Consider the following 27863-nt stretch of genomic DNA (forward strand, 5'->3'; position numbering starts at 1 on the left):
GTAGATTTCCCCCAGGATGCAAAGATGACACATGCTTGCAATTAGTACAATATATCGCATCCATATGTCAATGAAAAAAATGCTTATCCCAATTGACATTCACTTGTCCTAGTTTATTTATTTATTTATTGGAGACAAGAGTCTTGCTCTGTCACCCAGGCTGGAGTGAAGTGGCACCATCTCGGCTCACTGCAGCCTCTGTCTGCCGGGTTCAAGTGATTCTCATGCCTCAGCCTCCCGAGTAGCTGGGATTACAGGTGTGTGCCACCCTGCCCGGCTACTTTTTGTAGAGACGGGGTTTCATCATGTTACTCAGGCTGGTCTTGAACTTCTGAGCTCAGGCAATCTGCCCACCTTGGCCTCCCAAGATGCTAGGATTACAGGCATGAGCTACCGTGCTCAGCCTATCCTTTTTTTTTTTTTTTTAAATGAATAGAATTATAATTTCTTAGGTCTCATTAGAACAATTGCTTTCAGGCACAGGCAGTGCCACAGGGAGTGGTGGAGCCCCAGGGCAGAACTCTATGCCTCTTCTGGGTTGTGGAGCTGTCTGTCCATCTAAGGGAGACATGGAACCTTTTTTCTACAGGAAGAAAATGCACACAGGCATGAGTGCACAGACAGACAACTGTGCACAATTCCAGGGGCTGATGGAATCAGAGCCCTGACTAGAAATTTCTCATTAACATTAGCAAAGTCTACTCCTGCTTCTACCACAAAATGTTTTTCACATTTTAATCAATAAAATAAAACATGCAAAATGAAATTTTTTACACATTAGAAAAGAAGAAAACAAAGCTGTTGCTTGTGGATCGGGTAAGTCTATACTCAGAAAAATCAAGAGAAGTCAACAGAAATAATCAGTAAAACTATCAAGTAAATTTAATCAGGCCTCATTCAAAAGAGCTGCACAAAGGGTAAAATAGGAATAAACTGAGCAGAAAATGTTCTGGGCCTAAAGTGAGGAAACTGAAGCACTTCCCTAAGCAACAGAAGAGAAATCCAAATAAAAGGGAGACAGACCCATTTCTGCATGAAAGATTCAGCTTGCTCAGGACGTCATTTCCTATGTTGAAACTTAACTTTTTTGGTGACGGTATCAAGAGGTGGGGCCTCTGGACGGTGATCAGGTTGTGAGGGTGGAGCCCTCATGAACAGGGTTAGAGCCCCTTGTCCCTCCACCATGTGGGAGCATCGTGAGAGGAAATATGGCCTCACCAGACAACGAATTGGCTGCACCTCGATCTGGGACTTCGTAGCCTCCAAAGCTTGAAAAATAAATTTCCATTTTTCATAAGCTATCCAGCCTATGGTGTTTGGTTATTGTAACTTGAATAGACTAAAATAATATACTTTTAAAAATTGTTCTTATGACTAGAAATCTATAAGAACTTATTTTTCTGGCTGGGAGCAGTGGCTCATGCCTGTAATCCCAACACTTTGGGAGGCTGAGGCGGGAAGATTGTTTGAGGCTAGGAGTTTGAGACCAGCCTGGTCAACACAGTAAGACTCTGTCACAACGAACAAACAAATAAAAACACAGATAAAAAAAAAAACTCGTTTTTCTTAAGCCAATAGAAAGAGACCAAAGAACATGTAGGAAAAACTGGGTACCCATTATGCTTGAGGTACCATGAGACAGGTAACTTGGGATAGAAGCGTCTCTATGTCTATGAAAAGTGAACTCAATGAATACATTATTTAGTTGATATTTAAATAGCTTGGCTTTTGCAGTAAAGACCAGCTAAGAAGCCTCTTGTTCTATGTTAGCCTTAGACTACATGACTACATGTGGCCTTTGCAGATCCTTTTGAAAAGTTTAGGATCCTCCCATTACCACTGTTAAATAAGAATAAAAATGGAGGCTAGAACTGACCTTTGCCTGTGAGCCAATGGCCTACCCTCAGCTCAGCTCAAAATCTACAGATGTCCATTTACCCACTTGAACTGTAAACCAATTTTGAGCTTTATTTCTTTGTTGAAACACCTCAGCACATTGTAGCCAATTAATGACCCAAGTAATTCACTCAACCTAACCAATAAGAATTAAGCTTATGAACTTCCTCTTTCATAGCATATAAACCTTGCTGTAACCATGAGAAAAACTTCTTACCACTTTTGGCTTTGAAGTTTCCCTATTTGCAAACAGTTCGCTTCTCACTCAATAAAATCCTCATATCAAGTAGAAGTTCTCTAAACTTTCTTTTGATAGCTTTTTGGTGTCAGGAGTGGGAACCAAAGAAGATCCCTGATGAGCCCTGAGGCCAGTGAGTAGCCCAGGGCCGGCACCCACAGACCTACTGCATTTACTGCTTCCTCACGGGCTATGGAGGTCCAGGGTAAGTCTCTAGGATCCAATCTCCACACCCTTTGTGTTGAGCTTGCCCATTTTGTTGAGTAATATTTATTGAACCTTCTTGGTAGGTCACCCTGTTCTATACAGAAGTGGAAGAAACAGCCGAACTGTTTTGGAACAGCTGTTCATGTCTGGGTGATTTAAAGCAAAGATGGGTTCCACCTGGTCCAAAATCCTCCATGGGCCAGGATCTTGTGCCTTTTTGGAAAAATGGGTAAACTTAAAAAAGGATAATGTGGAACTGCCATGCCACTTTGGGGAACCTTTAACATTTACACATCAGAAAAGAAAAAAATAAGACTGTTGCTTGTGGACCATGTAAGTCCATAAGTAAGACAGATTAGCTTAGGGGTACCCTTGAAAACAGAGGATCTTCATCGTTTCAGAGACAGTGAAATGCATTCTTTGTTATGCAGAAGCTTCTAAAAGACAAAATGATTCTCCAAAAGAATCCTTATAGTGCACAAATGAAAAATCTTTAGTAAAAGTCTTTAGCCATTTTAGCAAATAACTTTATCTGCCAGAAACACAATTTGGATCCAGCTATTCTTTTATAAACTAGCAAGTTTTGTTTTATTGCACCAGACACACGACTAAAAATTTTAAATGGAAGCTATAAGATCTCTGTGTCTCTCTGTATGTTTATGACATGTGTATTTTTTTTTTACCTCCAAATGGCATTTCCAAAATTAATTTATAAAAGAGCTCTATTTAATTGGCTTAAAGAAAAATAAGTACTTGTAAAAGTAATCCTAAAACTTTCAGAAAAGTAGGAATTTACTCAAATGCTTTTTAAGTTCACATGCTGTGGATAATCTTTGGTAAGAAAGAATATTGTTGCTTTAGTTTTTTTTTTAAAAAAAGGATATACCTTCAGAGTTGTCAATATTAGTTATAACGCAGACATACAACTTTTATTACTAGTTAAATTATCTCCGTTTCACAAAATTTCCAGGCAAGAAAGATGAAAAACAAATTAATTAAACTGATGAAAATCTAAATAAGATAAAAATTAAAACATTAATTGCTCAACATAAGTTTATCTACTTTTAGATAGAGAAACTGAAGATATTTGGGTCTCTTAGTAAATATATCCTGTGCCATATAGAAAAATTGTATTCATGGATTTTCCAATCTTCAAAATGCTGGTGTGACAGATGGTTAATCAATACATATAGAAAGTTGGCGAGAGCGAGAGAGAGAGAGAGAGAGAGAGAGAATCTTGTGTGGTCTAGCTGGCTGAAATTGAATGACAAAAGTTTTGAAAAATGGGCCTTAATGTTAAAAATACACAAATGCAAAGCTAGGATTTAGTCTTCTCTCTGTTAAAAGAACAAAGTTATCCTAAGAGTACTGATCTACTCTTGATAAGAGATTGTGAAAGGCTTTTCTTTGTGTTTTGAGTAATCTGCCTAGGAAACAAAGATTATGTGTTTCATCAAAATAATTTGACTACTTAAGCTTCTCTATAAAAAAATCTAACGCTTTTTAAAAGTACAATGATGTAATTCTGTATTTGCCTTTGAAATCTTTGTCACCTTTATTAAATGGATAATGTCTTAGTTCATTTTCTGTTGCTATACCTGAATATCTGGGACTGAGGGATTTATAAAGAAAAAATACATTTTTTATAATTCTGGAGGCTGGAAAAGTCCAAGGTCAAAGAGCTGCATCTGGTGTGGGCCTTCTCACTATGTCATAATATGGCAGAGGTCATCACATGGTGAGAGGGCATGCCAGCTCGTCTTTCTTCCTCTTATGAAGACACCAGTCCCATCATGGACATCCCATCCTAATGACCTTATCTAATCCTAATTACCTCCCAAAAGTCCCATCTCCAAATGCCATCAACCATGCATATGGGGGTTACATTTCCAACACATGAGATTTGAGGGACACATTTAAGCCATAGCAGATAACTATCTGTGATCCTAATCAAGTGTTTTAAATCTTTTGATATTTTTTATAGACTTTTCAAAATCAAATTCTAAATGAGGCCTTTTTGGTCTCAAGCAAACTTTTGGATTTTCTAGAGGTCCTCTGGTAAAATAAAAAATAAAAAAAAAAGAAAAAGAAACAAAAACTCTCTCCTTGTAAAAAGAGAGACATTAAACTAATCAGGCTTATTTGCATGGGAAGAATTGTCAAAGGTACAACTATTCAGGTTTATTTTACATGTTAAATTGCATGAGAAGCATTGTCAAATAAAGGTGATGATTAACCTTTATGTTATATTTGTATGGATATATGTGATTGATATAAGTGTTCCAAAAATTATATAAAATTAATGGAAATCTGATATGTCCTAGCATAATATTGTTAGTCATAATTTTAGTTACTATCTTAAAATGTTAACAATAAACTCTCATCAAATTTTTTATCTTTTAAGATTATTTTATTGATTGATTGATTGACTGATTGAGATGAAGTCTCACTCTTGTTGCCCAGGCTGGAGTGCAGTGGCATGAACTCGGCTCACTGCAACCTCTGCCTCCTGGGGTCAAGCGATTCTCCTGCCTCAGCCTCCTGAGTAGCTCAGATTATAGGCGTGTGCCACCACACTCAGCTAATTTTTGTATTTTTAGTAGAGATGGGGTTTTACCATTTGGTCAGGCTGGTCTCGAACTCCTGACGTTGTGATCCACCCGCCTTGGCCTCCCAAAGTGCTGGGATTACAGGTGTGAGCCACTGCGCCTGGCCTATTTATTTGTTTATTTGTTTTTTTTTTTTTAATGGGGTCTCATTATGTTGCCCAGGTTGAACTCGAACTCCTGGGCTCAAGCGATCTGCCCACTTCAGCCTCCCAAAGTGCTAGGATTACAGGCTTGAGCACTGTGCCCAGCCCCTCATCAAATTTTTAACCATGGGCATTTTAAGTCTTTTGTCATCCATAGATCTTATTTTTATTCTGTTTTCCTGAAAACTTTTGCAAGCAGCTATAATACAAAATGGAAAGAATTCATGGAAAAGACTAACAGACAGAGCTCTCTGGTAACTTTAAGATCACACCATTGAACTGGGTAAGAATTTCCAAAACTCTAATGTCAAATTGAAGGATTCATAAAACTGCTAACCCAAGATCAAGCAGAACAAGAATTAATTACATAAGACTGAATGAACTGACGAGGATGATTATAATTTTTAGAACTTTTTTGAAACTTTGCTGGTTCTTTAATGTTTTGTTTCCCGGATTTAAAGAACCTCTTTTGGCTTTTTTCTCATGCTATCTATAACAAAGTAATTTGGTTAAGTATACTTTTGTAAACAAAAATGAAGCATTCATCCTTTTTCTGTCTACCTGAACCCTCCAGAATTCAGAAACTCTTACTGCATATTCTTTTCATGGCAATGCAGGTGTTTATAAATTCAGTAAGAATCTGTTCTCCTTATTACAGGAAACAATTGTGCAAGTCCATGGCTTGGTTGCTTAGCCTGTAGCAGCTTTTAAGTCTAATCTGAGATTCCTTATTACCAGACAGTTTTAACGAGCAGAGATTGACTTTATGGAGCTAATAACCCCCTTGGTTATCACCAAAACTTTGACTGGAATGTCATATTTGAGAATGTGCATGGAACCACTATCCTTGATGCAGTTACAGAAATGATCAGTCCAAGTTTAAGGAGACTAGACTGATTTTGCATACAGATTAGTCTTAGAATGATTATCTTTGGTAGGAATGGGGGTGACTGAAGAGACAAAAGTTGTGTTCTAGTAGAAAACTGCAGTGTACCTGTTATCAGATTCTAGCCCTGTTCAATGTCTTTGAGGTTTGCTGTGTACCTCTAACCTGGACTGGAACTTGAGTTTTTCCTTTTTCCCCCAGTGTCTGGCTATGACTTTCCAAATGAACATTTTCAATTTTCCCCACTCTTCTGACCTGGAATCACCAGAAATAAAACTGCCCTTTCCCTCACACCCTGCAAGTTGAAACTGGAAAATTTGATATAAACTTCAGAGAAATCGCTGCCACAGTTCATATATGGACGACGTTCATGCCTGTTGCTCTGTGGGCCACTTAGGGAGCTCATTGGAACACCTGGTGATATCGCATGGGACGTTCAAACTGCAAATCAGGAAAATCGTTCACATTGAAACTTCCCCCCCTCATTTTACCATCTAAAGATAATTTCAGCTCAAATCTACAAATCTCAGCTGGCTTCCCTCTGAACTGAGAGACTGAGTTTATAATTCGTTCCAACTAGTAACCTATTTTTTGTTTCCATAGAAATCTCTCTTAACAAATACCTGATTGCTCACACCATGTAGAAGCCTAATTTAGGAGGAAGCTCACTTGTAGCACTGCCTCCTGAAATGTGACATCCTTATGTTTATCTTGCTCTAGGTAATCATGACATGGTTCAACACTGTAAGGCACTAATGCAATATTCAAAAGCTTATGTCCACCAGATCTAAGAAGTTTTCTGTGATCTGCTTCCAAAAGAAGACAATGTGCCCCATGCATTAGAACTTGGAGACTTAGTTCATTGGACAAGATACCAATGAAAGACTGCATTTGAGTCTTGTTGGAAGGGGTCTTTTCTACTGCAGAATATTTACAGTTATAGCAAAGATCTCTCCACTGTTGAGCCAGATTTGCATTAGGCAACCACCCAGCCTCGGGCTATTCACGGCTGAGGAGGAGCACGTTTTTTGCATTGCGTTGTGCCTACGTAAGTAACTCAGGAAAAATGGAAACCCGATTACATATTATCCAGGAAAATGCAGGTGAGTTTGGAAACATACAATCTGAATCAGACTGTGACCCATTTTATCTTTTGAACTGGTTAAATCTGGGCAAGTGACCTTTTTGGACGCTAGGTGTTGTCCTCCTGAGAGTAACATCCACCACCTCTCTCAGGCGTTGTATCCACTCCAGCGCCCACTGACTCAGCAAATGGTCTCCGTGAGAACCAAGCAACAACCTGGAGGGCCTGCTGAGCTCCCACTTTGAAGCCTTCAGTGTCCATGGAGGAAGGATGGTGGTGACAGGAACACTGAATGGCTGCACTCTCAGTTCCACTCAGAAAAAGACCACAAAGGAAGAACTGTCAAATAAACACAGAAATGCATGTGGGGACTGACCTTTGCCCCAACCGTGGCCCCACCCACTCAGTGAGATTCACAGAGCCCCACCCTCAGCTATGAAGTCAGCAGGCTCAGAACAGGGCAGAGTGGCACCAGAACCCGCCTGCCCAGCCAGCGAGCAGGATGCTCTGTGCACTTCCTCCCTTACAGAATCTAAACCTTTCTGTAGCTTTCATGAGACGAGCTTCTTACCTCTTTTGGGTTTAAAGTCTTCCTGTTCAAGAACAGTTTGTTTCCTGCTTGAGAAACTACTTGTATCAAGCAAATCTCTCTGACTTTTCTTCAGACACCCCTACCCTACTTACTGCATACATTCGGAGCGTGGTGTAACGTTATGGGGTTAAAAAATGGAGGGAGTCAACAGGGCATGTTGGCTCACACCTGTGATCCCAGCACTTTGGAAGGCCAAGGCGGGTGGATCACAAGGTCAGGAGATCAAGACCATCCTGGCTAACACGGTGAAACCCCATCTCTACTAAAAATACAGAAAATTAGCCAGGCATGGTAGCGGGTGCCTGTAGTCCCAGCTACTCGGGAGGCTGAGGCAGGAGAATGGTGTGAACCCGGGAGGTGGAGATTGCAGTGAACCAAGATCATGCCACTGCACTCCAGCCTGGGCGACAGAGGGAGACTCCATCTCAAAAAAAAAAAAAAAAAAAAAAAAAAAAAAAAAGGAGTCTGTTATTGGATGCACATTTTGCTTTTTCCCTGCAGTCCAAGTAAGTTTTTCACCATCATCTAACAGAAAACCTTTAACTGTTCGCCAGATTATAGTGTGCACAGGGTGATAGGAACGGGCTTCAGATTCAGTGAGTTCCACTCAGCCCTGGTGGAATTTCCTCTGGAACCATCATATCCATTTTGGATATAAATTTTTAAAAATAATAAAACAACATAGGTTTAAATAATGTAAATGAAAACAAAATTTCCACCAGATCTAAGAAGTTTTCTGTGATCTGCTTCCAAAAGAAGACAATGTACCCCATACATTAGAACTTGGAGACTTAGTTTTTGCTTGCTGCGTTTTTGATGCCACTTTTAAGAATGTTTCTATGAGACAGCAAACATTCTGAATTCATCCTAATTACCTGGTCACCCATTTCCTTTGGGTTTCTAAGGCAGTAGAATAGGCTGTGCTGAAAACAGACAGTCAGACAGACAGACAGGTAGACCTGTAGACAGATAGGCAGATAGGCAGAAAGCCAGACAGACTTGCAGACAGATAAGACAGACAGGCAGGTAGACCTGCTCCCAGATGGACAGAGAGGCAGCTATCATGAAGTGTGGCTCAAGGCCATTCCCAGTGTATCAATGGATCACCGAATGCGTGAACGATTAAATCCTCCCTAATTACATGCACATGAGGCTAAGTAATTACACATGGTGTTATATTTGTTTCAGTTGTGACTGGCTTTAAGAATAGAACAGAAGGGCAAGGGCTTCAGTGTTCTAATTCTGGATCTTGGTGGCCACACCCCCACGTCTTCCTGAAGCACCTATCCCTGCCTGTCCCTGGTCCCACCTGTCCTACCTGACCCTGCCCTGCCTCCACCTGCCTGTCACACACACTAATTCCATTGCCGGCCTCGGAGTCTTGACACTCACTCGGCAAGGATATCAAGCTCTCCCCACTGCTCTGCAGAGCCCCTTCCCCTCATCTTTGTCTGGGTGAGGGAGTCTCCCCCAACTTCATCCAGAGCCTTGTGGCCATGATGGAGAAAGTGCTTCTGTTCCAGTCCCATTTGCAGGGAACCTCAATTGGTGTCCAGCCCCCTTTCTTCACTAAAACAGTGACCTCAGGTAGTTCCCCTTCTGGGAGCAGTTTCCTCATCCCTAACTGAGTGGGTTGGTCAAGGAGGTGTCTAAGTCCCTTCCAGCTCCATCCTTCCACAAATATCTGACCTGGAGTGACGATAGCAGAGTCCTTCACACAGCACGTGGGCTCAACAGCTTTCCAGCGAGCCACAGGAGCCACAACCTGGGCGGCTGCACCTGCTAGCTGGGCCAGGCCTCCTTCTCACCTGCTGTCCCGGGCAATCATGCACAGCCCCGTTCTCGAGAGAGAGGCCAGGTCTTGTGGACAATTTACTGTCACTCCATTCATAACCCAGCCGGGAGGTATGCAGTTTGGTGGGTGACTACCAACATTTGGAAGAGGACAGCACAGAACCTGTGGTTTTGTGAGGTGTCTGCACTCCATCACAATGTGAACTGTGTCCCTAACTGCAGGTCTCAGGCAAACTCGAAGCAAGCCTTTGGGCTAGGCCAAGGGGCTCCTGACTCCATGGCTGGCCGTGCTGGAGCCTGCGTCTGCTGCCGGCAGTGGCTGGGCTGGTGCATGTGAACATTCTCAGGAAACACTCTGATAGAAGCCTTCTTTACCCCTTAGCCCTTGTGGGATGGGCTCTGACAAAGTCTCAGCTTCCCAGCCCACGTCAGTCCCCATCACGCACATCTCCATCTGGGAAACTGCTTCTTCCAGACCCTTTGTGTAATGATGAACGTCTTAACCAGTGCCACCTTGCATAGGGTGCTGTGGGGTGCAGAAGGCAAGGCCGCATCAGCACTCAGACAGCTTCTGTCCTGTCCTTGGTAAACAAGACCAATGCACACCAGGCCAGAGGGGCAAGGGCCGTGCCTCTGAGTTCTGCAGGCAGTCAGGAGACTCTTGGCAGGACTGCACGAGGCATGGGCGGGAGAAGGAGAGTGCTCAGGGTAGGAACTCTGGGAGCACTTAGTGGGTGAAGGGAAATAGCAAGTGATGGGGCAGGCAGCTGGGCACCCTGGAGAGCAGTGCTGCCAGGTGGGGCAGGAACAGCATGGGGCACGAGACAGGACGTAGAGGCCACTAGGGCAGCATTTCATGCCAAGTGACAGCACCCACCCTTGGCCTCTCCCTCCCAGAGTGGCACAATGTGTCCCCTGTTCCTTCTGCCAGGCTTCAGGCTCCTGCAGAGAGGGAGCTGGGGACGGGATTCAGGGCACTCTGCCTGTGCAATGGCAGACAAGGTCAGCGCCTGGTGAGTGTCTGCAGGGCCCCTGGCAGCGCAGCCTCACACTGCAGAATGTGCAGGGTTTGCGCCTCGCATGGGTCCCTGGGGCACGTGGGTTTGTTGCGGGAGTCTCTGTCTTGTGCTGGCATGGAGTGGGACGCAGGGAGGATTTAGGGGCATGGACTCCACCCCTCACTGGAGGCCGCCAGTTGCCAGTCTCAGAGGTAGGAGGTGCCTGTTCTTGCCTTAAAAGTCAAAGGCTGGAGCTTCCTTTTGCTTCTTAAATGTTTTAGACACCATCATAAACCACAGCCCATTTTTGTGGGAAATATTCTCCAAGATGCCACTGCAATATTTTCCAAGGGCATTATGGCCCATGAAAGCTTCTTCCCAAAACTGAGGTGCCATCTCAAGATTCAGGATGAGAACACTGCACCGCGTGAAAGCATTCGCAAGTCGAATTTTTCTTCTTTCAAGTTACTGGCAAATTATCCTTTGAGGACATTTACTCTGAGGATATATCCTTTGGCAAATATCCTGGTGTGAAGCACCAGATTCTACAAGTCACTCTGCTTAGGAGACTGTCACGACCGTCATCATAATGGTGCAGTGTTCTGCAGTTTACAAAATGAGTTCATGCCGTTCTGGCAACAACCCTGTGAAAGCACCAGATTGAGTCTCACTGCTCCGTTCCCACTACACGAATGAGGCAGGTGGAAAGTTTTGTTTGTTTGTTTGTTTTGAGACGGAGCCTCGCTCTGTCGCCCGGGCTGGAGTGCAGTGGTGAGATCTTGGTTCACTTCAACCTCTGCCTCCCAGGTTTAAGCGATTCTTCTGCTTCAGCCTCCTGAGTAGCTGGAACTACAGGCACGTGCCACCGTGCCCGGCTAACTTTTATATTTTTAGTAGAGACCCGGCTGGTCTCGAACTCCTGACCTTGTGATCCGCCTACCTTGACCTCCCAAAGTGCTGGGATTACAGGCGTGAGCCACCGTGCCTGGCCACATGGTGAGTTTAAGGACACGGCTGTCACGCTGAAGCTGACACCAGGATCGAATCCCATGACACCGTCTCACCAGAGGAAGCCTCCCACCGCGAGAATCCAGAGTTACTCTTTTGTTTCAGGTTTTTTTTTCTTTAGGAGTAACCGGTGATTCCATCTGAAAAGGCCACATGCTGCGGGATTCCAGCCCATGACATTGTGGAAAGGCAGAACCATGGAGCCAGGGCAAAGGTTGGCGGTTGCCAGGGGCTGGGGAAGGAGGGACGAAGAGGCGGAGCACGGGGGCGTTTCAGGGCAGCCAGGACGACCCGTGCGATGCTGTGGTGGCAGGTCCTTGTCATTAGGCCTTTGTCCAAACCCACAGAATGCAAAGAACCAGGAGTGAACCCTAAGTAAACCAGGGACTCCAGTTAACAGTAAGGGGTCAATATTATACCAAAGCCGTCAGTTGTGACAAATGTACAACATTAACCAACATGTTAATAAGAGGCACTGGGCAGTGTGGACTGCACGAGAACCCCTGTACTTTCTGCTTAACTTTTACGTCACCATAAAACTGCTCTAAAAAGTCAATTAACTTGAAAAAGCAGGAGCTGCTAAGTCCAGTGGAGAACTGAGGGATGCCTAGGGTGGTTCCATCTTAAGAATGTGTGTTCCAGTGTGCACCAGGGAGGAGGGCTGAGAACTGCTTTTCCAACAGCAAGGTAAAGCACAGACATGATCTTGACTTGTTTCGCCCGTGGAGTCCTGTGAAAATCAGACCGTGCTGAGCTGGGTTGTGGGGAGGTGCCCTGTTCTGACCCACGCTGGGGACTGTGACATCCCGGAGTCCGGAATCCGAAGTGCGCTGAAGAGGCCTTCCCGAAGCAAAAGCTGTGACAGCCTGGATCCTGCGCCATGGCTGCCTGGCTGAGACTGCCACATGGGTTCTGCCCCCAGAAAGGGCTAAGGCTGGGGCCTGCATGGTTCCCCTGAGTCTTCAGGAAAGCGAGAGAGAAGCTCTCAACCTGGGGAATGTCAGTGTGAAGTTTCTTTCCAGGGATGCCCCTCCTCTTTGCATGGGCCACCTGGGTGTGGCAGCTGCGCTGATTCTCCATGGCCAGGCATCGTGCCCAGGAGCTAGTCCTGCTGGGTCTCAGCTCTGCCCGCCTCCAAGTGCCTGGGCCAGGACCCTCGGCTCACGGTGCTTGCTTTGCACCCCGTGGGCTGGCACAAAGCCACCACTCCTCAGTGAGTAGCTGACACCCATGTAATAAACACAGAAGTGACACAATTCTCTGAAGCAGCAAAAGTGCACCTTGGAGGCTGGTTGTGACGCCAGCAGTTTGTCTTCAGGTTCTGTGAATAAAACATCAGCTCTCACCCCAAATGGTCGAGAGAAGACTCACACATCCTCACATGAAGAAAACCACACTCTGCCAGGATCCCAATAGTGAGATTCGCTTCCCCAACAAACAATACCCAGGCGGGGGTGCTCCCTATCCTCTCCCTGCTGCCCCCATAATCCAGGCTGCAGCAAGTCCTGGGCAGTGACTGTGGCTGGCTGGGGGCCCCACTCGGTGCTCGTCCAACCCCTGAAGGCACTGAGCCTGAGGGTCTTTTACAGGGGAAGCCGGCAATGAGCTTGAGGTCTTCTGACCTCAAGAACGGTTCTTCCTCTACCTACTAGAGCACAGCATCCATCAGCCTTGACTGTTGCCCAATCCTGACAGAACCTACAGAGGAACCGGCATCTGCAGCAGCACACCGGTACATCCGCACACATGTTGCAGTGCACCTGTACACCTGCGGCAGTACACCTGAACACGTGCACACCCACTGCAGCACACCTGTTCATCTGCACACATGCTGCAGCACACCTGTACACCTGCGGCAGTACACCTGGACACCTGCACACCTGCTGCAGCACACCGGTACATCCGCACACATGCTGCAGCACACCTGTACACCTGCAGCAGTACACCTGAACACCCGCATATGTGCTGCAGCACACCAGTACATCTGCACACATGCTGCAGCACACTTGTACACCTGCACACCCACTACAGCACACCTGTATACCACACACCTGCTGCAGCGCACCTGTACACCTGCAAGGAGTCAGGACAGTCCCACCATGTTTTTCACATCACAGTGATTTTTGCTTGTGTTCACATCGCGGTTTGTTGGGGAAGCTGTAGCTCACTATCAGGATCCTTGGTACTGTTGAGTGGACAGGATAGTGTCTCCCAAGTTGGACTAAGTCCTGACCCGAGTAGGATTTCTTGGAGAAGCCCTGTCTGAGCTGGAGAGGGAATCACACAGTGGTAGCAGCACGGCCTGTACCACACAGTGAAAGCAGTGAGCTCTGGAGTCCATTCAGCAACTCTGGTCACAACCTGGAAACGCTGCTGGGAGAACAATCCCGGTGCCTCCAGGCCTCAGTTCCTCATCTGTGGAAGGGGAATAGTTCCTATCTGGCAGTGTTGTGCATTAAATTTAGAATTTCATGTGAAGTGCTTAGAACACAGTAAGCCCTTAATAACAACTATTATTATAACTAATGTTATTGGCACATTCTAGATGTTCAATACATATTAGTGATTTTTGTCAGCAAGGAAACCTGAGACAAGTCTTTATGTGCTTTATAACTCAGGTTTCTCCACCTGTAAAACAACAACAACAACAACAACAAAAACCTGTTCCACTGTCTCAAAAACTACATGGGACCCTAACAATTCTACTTCACTGGCTGTACACTGCATACAGGAGGACAGTACGAGGCTGCATTTCTGTGAGAGCAAGGCATTGCACATCTAGAAGATGCTGTGATTAGCAAGCATGGCTGTGGGGAAGGGAGAAGTTACTCATGGAGGGAAAGGAACAGCAAATTAGGACTTAAAAAATTACTGTGGATGAAAGGGGACGGCAAACCAAAAACAAGGCAGGCATCAAAGGAGACTCTCAGCACAGACACGCTGGGACCACGCACAGGGGCCAACCTCCCGCGACCATCGCTATCCCCAGTGACCCCGGCACAGACACGCTGGGACCACGCACAGGGGCCAACCTCCCGCGACCATCGCTAGCCCCAGTGACCCCGGCACAGACACGCTGGGACCACGCACAGAGGCCACTTCCTGTGACCATTTTACCAAACCGGCAAAGCCTGGATTCCTTGGGAATCTACTTCGCCCCAGGAGCTCTGTAGAAGCATCGAATTGTGGTTTACGGAACTGGAGCAACACAAGTGAGGTGAATAGAGGGCTTTGCGCACAAAGTGGAAGATAAGGACTGATGTCTCGACTGCTCCTGCGAATCCCCTGCCTGTGGATGAGTCTGTGGCTGCCCCTTCTGAGCCGTGTCCCCTTATGGTAAAGTGTGGTCATGCAGCATCTTACCCCATGGGATGGCTGGGGGTTGAATGAGCTGGTCCATGCAGAGTTCAGCATGGTGCCAGGTGCTCTGTGAACACTCAATAATTTATGTTATTTGGCGTGATATGATGATGAAAAGAATTTTTATAACGGAAGGGATGTGAAAGGATGTGTAATCCCACAACTGCAGCCCTCCTTGCTTCCTTTGCACACGCCTACCTCGCAGGGGGACCAGGGCAAGCCTCGCCCTGCACATCACTCCTCACACACTCCCGTTCCCCCATCAGCATCAGCAGTGGGGGGACGAGGGGCCACGAGACCTGCCTGGCCTCCTCCCATGGTTCCTGGGATGCAAGCACTGGTCAGTGCCACAGGAGGAGGCTGGAACACTCAGAGCTGCAGCTGGGAGCCTGCCTGGCCCCAGAGGCTGCCTGCCAGTCAGCTGTCCTCCTTCCACGGGCCTGAGCAGTTAGAAAAGCCACCTGGGCCAGGGGCGGGGATCATGCCTGTAATCCCAACACTTTGGGAGGCTGAGGCACGCGGATCATCTGAGGCCAGGAATCTGTACTAAAAATACAAAAATTGGCCAGGCTAGTGGCGCACATCTGTGGTCCCAGCTACTCGGGAGGCTGAGGCACAAGAATCGCTTGAACCTGGGAGGCGGAGGTTGCAGTGAGCTGAGATTATGCCACTGAACTCCTGGGCAGCGGTTAGTCCCTCAGAAACAGAGGAGAGAACCTCCCGGGGCTTTCCTGTGAAGACAGTCAGATGCTGACGTGAGAGTTTCCCACCTGCACAGCCTGCCTTCCTCCGCCTGAGCCATGGACTCTGCAGGCTGAGCCTGCTTTAAGCAAAAGGACACGGCAATGGACGGCTGGGGCCCAGGGTGAAATCGGTGAATCTGACACTCATGAAGCTAAGAGCGCCGGGTGCGACGGGAGCGGGTCTTACCCTGTCCCCTCCAGACAGGCCCAGCCACCATGCTCTAATCTGAGGTGAGAAGGAGGAGACAGTGACCTGAGTACCCCATTTACCCTCTCTGGGATTTTCTTCTCAGGATGACAGGGTGAGGAGGGTTTCTGGGTTCTGGTCTGCCACTGCCTTTGAGCTATTTATCTTCAAATATTCATTTCCTTTCCCATTTTAAACTGAAGAGTCTTGACTCATTCCCGATTGCACAGCCTCCGGCATCAAAATAACTTGAACCAAATCACCAAAATAACCTCGTTCCATGAGCAACTTCGGGATGTTTTTTGGGAGGAGTCTGTTTTCTTTTCTTTTCTTTTTTTTGAGTCGGAGTCTCACTCTGTCGCCCAGGCTGGAGTGCAGTGGTGCGATCTCAGCTCACTGCAAGCTCCGCCTCCCGGGTTCGGCTGTTTTCACTGAGGTTTGTGTGTCTACCAGAGGGAGATGGTCAATGTTTGCAACCTGGCTTTCTGCTTGGAAGGGCTGTGGGTTGGTGTCTTGGAGTCCTGGGCCCTGGACGTCTCATGGGCCTGGTGCGGGGCGGTGGCACGGGCTGCCAGCAAGAGCTGCCTCCCTTCTGCTCTCAAGACTCAGGCGTTGGGAGCACAGGCGGTGACTGTTGTTGCCCGCACACGCATGTGAGTGTGCAGCCTCTCCGGGGAGAGTGGGTGACCCGGGGGAGTCAAGGCAGGTGGAACAAGCCAGACCCATTCAAGCAGCAGAGATGCTGAGAGATGTGGTCCTGCGGGGGCTGGTGGGGCAGAAAACATTTCTTCAAGACACTGGCAGTTACTGGAGGAAGGTGAGAGGTAAACATCATTTTATTTCAAAAAACACTGTGGACTTTGAGAGCTTTGTGTGCTCATTTGCTTTTCCTTAGGTCGAGACTGAAAACGTCAACACAGGCGGCTGGTCTCGTCTGCCTTCTTAGAGGTCATCCTTGAGGGAATGGGAAACTCAGACCAACTGTGTTTTAAGAAGCGCCCTTTAGTAGAAGTCAGGGCAGGCACCGCAGCTCCACGCTCACTTTCGAGGGTGCTGGCGGGTGTGGCTGGGGCTTACTCTCACGGCCGGAAGAGAGGAGCCTCTGCACCTCACTCAGGAGACTTTTAAAAAACGTCTTATTTCTCACAAAAACAACCACTTCCCTGGGCTGAAAACTCCCCTAGAGTCTGTCATTGCAGCGCCAGGCTCAGGATCCAAGATGGGAATGAGGAGCTGTTCCACCCACAACAAGCAGGTGGCCAGAGCGTCCCTGGGTCTGGAGGTGGGAGACCCCACAGCGTCCCTGGGTCCAGACATGAGAGACCCCACAGTGCTCCTGGGTCTGGACACGGGAGACGGCTCGCAGAGTCCCTGGGTCCGGAGAGGGGAGAGGCCCTGCAGAGTCCCTGGGTCCGGAGAGGGGAGAGGCCCTGCAGAGTCCCTGGGTCCGGAGAGGGGAGAGGCCCTGCAGCGTCCCTGGGTCTCCTGGACAGCGGCCACCCTGTGCCCAGTACTGACGGGCGCCCCTCGTGACCCCCCTTTCAGGGCTGGTGGTCAGGTCTGGGTGATGGAAAGGGAGCAGGAAGCTGAAGGGTAGGATGGGGAGCAGGCTCGCATCTGTGAGGGGAAAGTCTGCTTTGACCTCTCAAGGAAAGCCTCAATTTTTAGTGGAATGATTTCCAAATCATTTAAGAGGCCCCAAGGGGAGAGATGCAGAGGAGGGGATGGTCTCTCACGGCAGCCCTGATCTCATTCTCCACAGAGGAGGCTCCTCCCCTCTGCTCCACCCCAGGGGGGCCAGGGCCTCCTCGCCTCTGTCATCTGGGACGAGAAACCTGTGGCTTCACTTCCAGACTCAGCAGAGGAAGAGGCCACGGGGTTCCCGATGAGCACATGGAAACTCGCTCCTCCAATCTTGCTGTCTGAGGAATGGGGACATTGTTTAGACACAGGACAGAGAGTGCCCAAGGCCCATGGAAAGTTGTACCCATGGCTGCTGCTGACATCAGCCACTAGCTAAGCTCAGGACTCAGGAGCCCTTGGAGCCCCTGACCCGTCAGCCAGGGCTGACACTCAGGAGCCAGAGCTGCTGGGAGGCCCAGGCATGGCCACGTGCACAGGCACCGCTCTCCCTGGGCAAGCAGCAGAGATATCCTTGGGTGGCGTCCTGTTCTTCCTCTGAATACGGGCTGGTTTCCCAGGGAAGAGTGTGCACTGCTGTTACCCCAAGTGAGCCTGCAGTGATAATTGCAGTGTGATTTCGCAGCTTCTTTGCAGGGTGGCATCCAGCTCTGGTGGTGAGATTTTAAAGAAGAAGATCCTGTGTGTACAGGGCTGTGAGGCAGACAGCCGGTAATCAGTGCGACTTCATGCCATGCCACGCACCTTATTTTAAGCCACGTGTTTCCTTTGTGGTGTGTCTGAGTTAGATGGAGAACTGATTTTCCTTTAAAACCCAAACATGACATTTCTAAAGTACAGAAACAGTCAGACATTTGGAGATTTTTATCCCATTGAGACCTAGTTCATGCATAGAGTTTAGGATTTAAAAAGGCAACTGACCTAGGAAGTGAGGGCCTTTGCTTTGCTACCAAATATTCATACTACTTTGCTTTAAAACATGTGCCTGGCAGATCTCCTGAACCTAGTCCCAAGGAGACATCAGACAGCCCCCGGCAAAGCCGCTTTGTGGAATGAGAGGGCTGAGGTCTCTGAGGGCGTCACGGCCACGAAGACGGAGAGGGACTGGGGAGCCACCACAACCACACACGGCGCACTATCCCGGCCTGGAGTCTGAAATCAGAGCCGAGGCAGCAAATCAGACAGCGTTAGTGAAAATGGACATTTCCTAAATCTGATGACACTACTGAAGTGACTTAAGAGACCAGCCCTGCTTTTAGGGGACTCCCTAACATTTAAGGGGCGAAAGGCGTGTGTGTGTAGCCCACCCTCGAATGACTGTGTGCTACACACACCCAGTGTGAGGGCCGGGCAAACGCTCACAGCCGGGGACGGGGCTCACAGTCGGGGAACCTGGCCCTGTTCTTGCAACTAACTTCAAAACAGCTTTTAAGAAAGATATGGCAGAAAGAAAGTGACATCTGAGTTTCCTCATTGTGCTGACAAAGTCTGGGCTTCAAAGGCAAAGCTTGTATAAATTTAAGTGATATTTTTAGTACTTAAAATTTGATTTTTGTAAATATAAAACCAATATATTCTTATATTTGAAAAAGCAGAAAATAGAGCAAAAGGACTATTAAGAGGGAGAACAAGAGTGTTACCGGGAGCCCCAGACTCAAGGCCCTGCTGTTCTGCCTCATCGGCCGCTATCCCGCCCACGGTGGTCTCCATAAGCCCCCTGCTCCCATACAGGTTCCAAATCACACTGACGTGACAGGTGGTGCCTGACAGGCAGTAGGTGAATCCCTTCAAAACTCTTCCTTCTCTCTTTGTTTTTCTTTTAAGTCTTTCACAGACCTCCCTAGAACCCTGAATGGTGCGTTTCCACACTTTCTTCAATTCAGTTGTTTCTTAGGACCATAAATGCTGAGTCCCGGAGCATGTGCTGTGTGTCCTGGAGGGGCCAGTGTGGTGTGCGGTGGACAATCTGGAGGCTTCCGGGGGCTCCGGGCAACAAGCTGCAGGGCACGCACCTTCTCGGAACCAGCGCCCCCGCCCCACCCACCTGTGGGGCCCAGGAGCCAGCTGCTGGGTGCCCAAGCCGAACATCTGCCAGCCACATACAGACCTCCCCTTAGGGGAGCAGCAGGGAGGCTGGACCCTTCCCCAGAGCAGAATGCCAGGGGTCCTGTCCAAGGCTGCCCAAGCCCAGAGACAGCCCTCCTATCCATCGAGTCCGGGAGAGTTTCAACCCCTGCCCGGGCCACACACTCCTTCACGCAGAGCCTGGTGTGCAGACCCTGCTGCCTTGGATGGCCCGTGCTGTGCCAGGCACGTACCTCCCTCCTCCGGCATCGGCCAGAAGTGCCTGGCGCACCCTGGTGGCCGCGGTGCTGGTGTTTCCTGCGGGTCCCCGTCCTGCACTGCACATCATCCCGGTGTGTTCCTCCGTCCTTCCACCTTCCTGACCACGTGGGCCTCTAATTCCTTCGCCTTCATCTCCCTCCCGTTAGGAGAATCTTCCCTAGCGGATTCCTTTAGAACTTAAAGAACTTGGAGACCCAATCGCCGTCCCTGGGCACCTGCGTATCTGTGCATTTCCTTCTTAACCTCCTTCCCTGGTCCCGTATCTCCTTTGGCCCTGAAAAGACTCATCCATTTATTTGGAAAGTATGACGCATCACATGCACAGATTAAAACTAAACAGCAGAAAAGTGCTCATAATCCTGTCTGGTTGTGCCAGGTGACTGCTGAATGATTTCTGCCTGTGGCCAGATTTCTGCCCCTGCCTGAGGTCAATCTCGTGGCCCCTGCAACAGCCACAGGTCCAGCTTTCGTCCTGATCCACCTTGGGATGCTTCTGCAGTACTGTGTCCGTGGCCGAGCCCACCCTGTCTGTGGCTGCCTTGCCGTCCCCTTTCCCATCACTCGATGAGCCAGTGCCCTCGTGGCTGGCACCTGTTGGGCACCTGCTGGGCCTGAGGACCATGAGGGGAGGCTTCCTTTGGAAACGCTGCTGCTCTCAGAGGTGATTTGGGGCAGGCTGCTCTGGGGGTCTCTGCCAGGCTCCTCCTGGCACCGTGGGAGGCTGGTATGTCCTTGCAGGGCTGCAGGAGGGTTGGCGGGATGACCAGATGGGGCCTCCCACAAAGGCGCCCGCAGTGCCAGCTGCTGTGATCTTTGTCGCCAGGGATGGGAGCCCTGGGGAGTGAAGTGTGCCATCAGTGGAACGAGTCACCACAGGGGCCTGAGTGCTGGAGCAGGGCACAGGCTTATTTTTAGGGATGTGGCGTAACACGGAAGAAATGCATGCACTTGAAGCACGGGAAGGCCGAAATGCCAAACAGTTCTCGTGACTAAATTTAGCAGACGTGCTCTTTATGTAAGAATGGAGTTAACAAGTATGTGACACAGAAGACTTACGGGAGCTGGCCACTCCGCGTGCCCACCATGGTGTGCTGCTGGGGCCGTTCCCGGGTACACCACGCTCCGCCCCGACCGCCTCCACCACAGAAGCAACGGCAGGGGCTGTGAGTGCACAGGGTCTTAGAGGTTCGACTGCGCTACCCCTGCCTGACCCTGACTCTAGGAGGGAGGCCCCCACTCCGTGCTGTTTCACGGTGCTTGGGATGAAATTCAAATCACCAAGAATCCCCGCTCCCTTTGGGCTTTTGACACAAAGTGTGCTTTTCAGTGCCTTGTTTCAAGAAGCACAGGCTTGAAGAGGCACCTTTCAGAAGCTGAAGAAGCAATTCTAGCCCGTTGGGATGCACAGACCGAGATTTGTGGGTCTGATCCCAGGAGTGGGACAGGGCGGGCACAGGGCTTTGTGCAACATCACTCAGCCATCAGTGAGTGACAACTGGGCGGATTCTCAGGCCTGGAATGATGAGGCCAAGGCTTCTGGCCTCTCGTGCAAGGATTCCAGGCTCTGACTCCGACTGGCATCAGCTGGGAATGTGCTAGAAAGGCAGGGTCTCAGGCCCCACACAGACCCACTGGGCCAGAGCCCGTACCACGATGAGTCCCAGGAGCTCCTCAGTGGCCTCTTGGAAGCCTGAGCCCCGCCGGGGTGACTGGAATCCCCAGCCTCACACCAGCCCTGCTGGCCGCTGCTGCTCCCATCCTCTGCCTGAGCCGTTCTGTTTTCCACACAACGGGAACCCCAGCCCCCAACCCATCAGCGCAGAAGGGATGTGATGGGATGAAGGGCAGGGCAGGGCAGGGCAGGGCGGTTGGGCCCCAGCACACAGCTCGGGGAGCCTCCCACGTTTGGTGATCCCGAGCCCTCAGTCTGCTGGGAGAACTGTGGCTTACAGGGAAGTGTGGGTGGGAAAGGGGAGAGGAGCAGCGGTGGAGGGCAAGGGCTGAAGCCATTGCTCCTTGATACACCGTGGGATGAAATCCTTTACTCAGTGAAGACCTAAGACTCCCTCAGGCCTGAAAGCTGGTCTCGGCAGGAGGAGGACACAGACGGGAAGACCTCGGATATGGAGACTGATCCCTGGCTGGCGTACCTGCTTCAGGATCTGACTGCAGCAGGTGAGACCCCAAATAAAGGCCCAGACCACAGCCACGGCCCATACAGCCCGCAGGCTCTGGGTCCGGAGGAGATGCAGCTGCTCAGCAGCACCCAGGGCTGCCCCAGAGCCCTCTGGTCCCCAGAGCCCTTCTCCTCCCAGGGGCTCCCACACCCACATCTCTGCTGATTCCCTCACACATGTAGACAAGTCTGTGGCTTCTGTGGAGGCTAATTTTTTTTTCTCAAATTTAATTAATTTTGAAAACAATGAACAATAATGATTACACACACAACACCCAGGGCAGACTTTGGCCCTGTGCAAGCAGGAAACACAACTAAAAACGTGAATCTGGGAAGCAAGTGGGCACTGATGGGACGAAGCATGAGCTCCGGGCAGGAGGAACGCTGTTCAGTTCAGCTCCCAGGCAGTCCCGCGCTCGCTGGAGGGCAGAGCCGGCCCAGGGCCGTGCATGTCCGCCCCACGCCTGCCTGGGGCCTGTTCTGGTGCTTGCAGCCTCCAGAACGCCCTGCGCTGTGCCGTCGCCTCATCTTGGAAACGAGTCCCTAAACCAACCAAGTATTCAAAGTATTCAAAGACCAGAAACTGCAACAGGAAGAAAAATTATTCATTTTGGTTTCGTGCCATCCTTTTCCTTGCTTTCTCACTTTAAAATATTTTGACTTTCTAATCCCTTAGCAGTGAATATGTACTTATAATATTTGCAGAATCTCTGAAATGTTTAATTAAGAAGAAAAATAGTCCTTCAGACTAAACAGCAAAGCATCAGGGGATCACAGAGCAACGGTGCTCACGCAGCCAGGGTTTAATTACAGGCCTTGATGAGGGACCAGTGGACCCAGAAGAGCCTGCCACGTGTCCCTGGGATGCCTCCCAGGGTGTGGCCGGGGGAAACGGGAGATAAGAAGCTTGGGCATGACTCTGTGAGCTGACATTGCCACAGCAGGCGGTGGCTGTCACTGCCTCCCAGATCCACGTCACTCTCCATGACCCAGGCCGGGGCTCAGAACAGAGGTTCCCAGGGAATGCTTATTCATGGAGTGAATAAAGGAAGGAGAGAAGGAACAAAGGAGCATCAGGCCCAGGCCTCCTGACGGAGCCTGCACATATGGGGCTCTGGGTGACGCTGCTGGGGGTCTTGGTCTCTGCTCTTCACCAGCACCTCTGTCCTAATGTCTCCCAGGCACGGCTGCCAGCCAGGTGCAGACAAAGACAAAGACTCAGAGGTGGTGCCTCCAACACACCGGGGATCCCACCTGGACCTTGAAATCCCCCCCCCAGGCTACAGAAGCCCCCGAGACCCCTGGCTGCTCCCTTTCCTATGGAAGCCTGGGGCAGACGGTGTTGTCACTGCTGTGATTTCACACGCCGGAGCCAGCTGTCAGCCACGGTGTGCGACGACAGAGGCCCCAATGTCCCCCCTCTCCCTGGCTGAGCTGGGTGTAGCCATGCGCCCCAGGACCCTCCTGAGGACCTTCCTCAAGGGCTCACAGCCATGTGCACCAGAGCTGGGTCCGCAACACTCAACTCAGTCTTCTCTCAACTCCACTGGAAGCCATGGGGGACAGCGCATCTTAGACGGGCCCACAGGTCAATGCAGTCCCCAGCCGGGTGGCTCCTCCAGGTGCCTTCAACCCACTCAGGGAGGGCGGTGGGGCCAGGCGCTGTCCTGACCAGATGGCAACAAGCAGACTGCATGGGAATCAGACTGACCAGGGCCTGGCTGTGGCTGCTCACCAGTGGGGAGCACACCTCACCACTCCCCTAAGCCTCAGCTTCTCTACTCATGCAGTGAGTTGTTTTCAAGCCTAACTGAAGTTAACACAGACAGTAACACCCGCCAACATCAGCCGCCACCACCTTATCCACTGGTCATGTGATGTGGTTTGCCTGTGTCCCCACCCAAATCTCATCTTGAACTGTAGCTCCCATGATTCCGACGTGTTGTGGGAGGGACTCAGTGGGAGGGAACTGAGTCATGGGGGCGGCTCCCCCGGACTATTCCTGTGGATGCGAATGGGTCTCATGAGGGACTGATGGTTTGATAAGGGGTTTCCCCTTTCGCTTGACTCTCATTCTCTCTTCTGCCTGCTGCCATGGAAGACCTGCCTTTTACCTTCTGCCATGATTGTGAGGCCCCCTCAGCCACACGGAGCTGTGAGTCCATCAAAGCTCTGTTTCTTATAAATTACCCAGTCTCAGGTACATCTTTACCAGCAGTGTGGAAACGAACTAATATACCAGGGTCAGGAGTTTTATCTTCCAGTTGTTGGGATATTGGTCACTGCATAAGATACTTCCTTTCCTAGGGTTTAATAATTTGGTGGGGAGAGAACTGGCTTAGAGTTGCCAATCTTAGAGAAGTGAGCAAAGGAAGCCTCTGGGAGAAAGTTGGGCTCATTCTCCCAAGAGGCAGCCAGGCAGCATTGCCACCATCCCCTGGGGACCCCCAGGGCAGAAGCCACACCTTCAGGAGGGGCAGGTGGAGCAGGGTCAGGGCAGGAGGTGATTGGCCCACGAGCTGATGGTTTCGCCGGGAATTCTGTGGGCTTGCGGGAGAAAGTTTGCATGTAGAGAGCACGACCCTTCCTGGGGCTCCTTAGAGCAGCCTCCAGTGCATTCCCTGCCCCCTGCCTCGCTCGTGCAGGGAGCACCCTCCTCACACACCTCTGGCTGCGGGTTGGCAGGGTGCTGGGCACCCACACGGTGCTGCCAGGGCTGCAGGGAAGGACGGAGGTCTGTCTGCTGATAAACCACAGGCCAGTGTTGCGGAGAGTGAGCCCTTGGGAAGAGCAGCCGCCTGAGGCAGGGCTGGGGAAGTTGGCACAGATGGACCGGAGCAGAGCTTAAGGCCACACATCCCACACTCAGGAGAAACATCCTCATTACTGAAACATCACAGCCTTGCAGAAGGGTTCGCAGTGGACATAACGCCTGAGAGCCCCAGGTCACTGCAGCAAATTTGTGCAGCCCGGATGGGGGGTCCCCAACTCACCCTGGGACCCCTGCTCCCAGACGCCTCCCGGCCGAGGACAAGCCGGGTCTCTTAGCTTGAAAAGACACCCTAATTGTGGTCACATCGCCTGCTGCAGGCTCAGGGCTCAGGAAACCATGGCACTGGCTTCTCAATGCCCCAGAATGTGGCAAAATCTTAAATGGGACAAGAAATCCAAATGCAGAAAGGGTGTGCTCTCCAGGACCCGTCTGAAAAGTTACTTTCGGGCAGGCGGGGCCGCTCTTAGATTCTCCTCACCATCTCCCAGTCGTGCACACAGCAGGTCAAGAAAACCTGCCTGTCCCTGCCTGCAAAATGACGGAACAATCAAACAATCCCAAGTGCAGCAGCAGAATGGAAACAGGGACTCTGCTTAACCTGGAAAGCGGGAAGTAGCGTCGGTACTCAGAGGATTATTTAGGGGGAAAATCTATATACTTCTTGCAGGGCAGGAGGGAGCTGCTGGTGCAGTGTCAGGAAGCGGAACCCACCACCGGGGCAGCACGCGGGAGCCTACCTTGCTCTCGTCCTCCGGGTCGCTGTAGCCACAGGCATCGACGAAATCTGGGAACGTCTCCGACCATCCGTCACTCGTGCAGTTTTTGCTTATGTTTCCTGGAAAGTGAAGTTCAGATATTTTATCTGCAAGTCCATGAAAACTGGCCTTAGAAGGGACCTTAGTCTGTGCTGAGTCCGTGCGCTCTGAAAATGCTTCCCATGCCCAGGGCTCAGCTCGGAGACAGGGCTGCCACTCAGAAACCTTCCTTGGCCTCCCAGTCCACGTGACCTGGCCCGCAGGTCACCTCTCGGGGCTGGTGGGGCCTGAGATAAGAGTGAACGCACTGTGTCGTAAGTCACAATTACCACAACTGTAAATGTAGTTCTTCTGGGGCAGAACGAAAATTCTTCACAGACTCTTAGGTTCTGCCACCATAAGTGATATTTACAGCCAAGCCTTGGCTGTCCTGGAGCCGGGTGCCCGGCCTACTCCGTTCCTGACAGCACCCTCCCTCCTCCCGGCCAGGCCCTCACCACCGACGGTGACTGGGTGCCTGGCCTGCCCCAGTTCCTGACAGCACTTTCCCTCCTCCAGCCAGGCCCTCACCACCAACCGTCACCCAGTAGGGCAGGCTCCATTTCACCACTGGTGTTGGAAGAAAGGATGGCGGAATTACAGTTTAATTGTAGGAAATCAAGGCAGTTGTGCCCTTACAACCTCATCGTTTGCTCCTAAGGAACTAAAATCATACGTAAGCTCAGAAATTCAATGTTCCTTGTATTTGTGTGTCCTTAGCAGACGGCCACACAGAACAGTAGGTGATAAAGCTCTCAGAGGTGTCTGAGCTGTAAGAATAAAACCAGGCACTGAACGCCGTGCCAGCCTTGCCCCGAGCATGGCTGCATGGCGTCAGGATCACCGCCACAGCAGAGCCCAGGAAGCCAGACCCCTCCATGCACTCCTACACCTGGGATGGCCAGAGTGGGGCCCCTGTCTCCCTGCCTGGGTGACTGGAAGGGTCTGGGCCTTTGGATTTAGCAAATATTTTCACTCCCATGACTTTTTAATTTCAAGACAACCTTGCAAGACAGACTTGGTGGGCACTGCTGTTCCCATTTTACAGAAGGGGAAAACAAGGCTTTGAAGACTCGGTTTCTGAATGGGGTGCATGCATGATTCTTGTCATGCAGTGGTGAGAGGCAGAAAGAGGGCTGGGCCAGGCCCTTGGCTCTACTGGGGAGGAGTGGGGTAGGAGACTGGTCTCAGCAAGGCCACAGGGCTGGCTCTGCCCACTGGCACCCTGATACCATCACCAATCAGGGGCTCTGACTACAAGGCCCACACCTCACACAGGGAGCCCCCGTAAGGTCTGGGGGCCGCTTAGCTGCAGAGACCCCATACACAGTACAGGCAAAACAGAGTCCTAAAAGGGGCGAGACTCCTAGAGACCTGGTCCCACCGCCCCATTGTGCAGACAAGGAGACAGGTCCACAAAGATAAATGATGTGCCCACCACAGACTCAGGAACAGCACTCTTAATAGTTATTATAATAATAGTAGTCATGTGGTAGTGGCCGCTCCGACTCACTGAGCCCTCAGGAACGCCAGGCTCTGTGCCTGCATCAACCCAGTTAATCTTGACAGCCACAGGAGGCGGCTCTCCAATTAATCTCAGAGATGAGATGGCCAAGGCTGAGGAAGAAGTGTCACTTGCCCAAAGTCACACTGGTAAGTGATGGGCCAAGCACCACACCTGACAGCCTGGCTCTCACCTGAGCAGGGCACCTACAGGCCCCTATCCTGAGTCTGGAAGCCAGGACGTCGGTGGGAGCTGAGCCTGTCACTCATTCTCTGCGAGGTGCAGCCTTTTTTCCCTCCTACAGGAGATCAGTGTTTACCAATCCAAAGAAGATACTTATATAAAACTCCAAAAACTAAGTCAGTCAGTCATTCTGTGAAGTGCAGATTCCCTCACAGGTTTTTTATCCTTTCTGACTTCTCACTCCTGAGACACACGGGGCAAGTGTGGAAGGAGAGGAAATGCCTGAGGTGGCAACCTGCAGAGAGATCAGGGAGGTACAGAGAGAGGCCAGGGAGGGGCATAGAGGCCAGGGAGGTGTAGAGAGGCCAGGGAGGTGCTGAGAGAGGCCAGGGAGAGGCAGAGAGAGGCCAGGGAGATGCAGAGAGAGGCCAGGGAGGTGCTGAGAGAGGCCAGGGAGATGCAGAGAGAGGCCAGGGAGATGCAGAGAGAGGCCAGGGAGATGCAGAGAGAGGCCAGGGAAGGGCAGAGAGGCCAGGGAGGTGCAGAGAGGCCAGGGAGATGCAGAGAGAGGCCAGGGAGGGGCAGAGAGGCCAGGGAGGTACAGAGAGAGGCCAGGGAGATGCAGAGAGAGGCCAGGGAGGGGCAGAGAGGCCAGGGAAGGGCAGAGAGGCCAGGGAGGTGCAGAGAGGCCAGGGAGGTAC

General features: G+C 50.2%; 1 protein-coding gene across 8 annotated transcripts in view; it reads right to left on the reverse strand.

Annotated features, from left to right (window-relative positions):
• VIPR2 (vasoactive intestinal peptide receptor 2) overlaps positions 1 to 27863 on the reverse strand; it is a 107871-nt gene that overhangs the window by 43717 nt on the left and 36291 nt on the right. For 7 of the 8 annotated variants that reach the window (XM_030932614.1, XM_030932618.1, XM_030932612.1 and 4 more), the window contains one exon: positions 25419 to 25516. In XM_030932614.1, coding sequence (XP_030788474.1) covers positions 25419 to 25516 — 98 coding nt within the window. Of the gene's footprint in view, positions 1 to 20213; positions 20581 to 25418; positions 25517 to 27863 lie in introns of those variants that run through there. The other variant, XM_030932617.1, reaches the window with a different exon arrangement.

Source organism: Rhinopithecus roxellana, chromosome 6 (assembly GCF_007565055.1).
Source record: "Rhinopithecus roxellana isolate Shanxi Qingling chromosome 6, ASM756505v1, whole genome shotgun sequence".
Taxonomy (NCBI): domain Eukaryota; kingdom Metazoa; phylum Chordata; class Mammalia; order Primates; family Cercopithecidae; genus Rhinopithecus; species Rhinopithecus roxellana.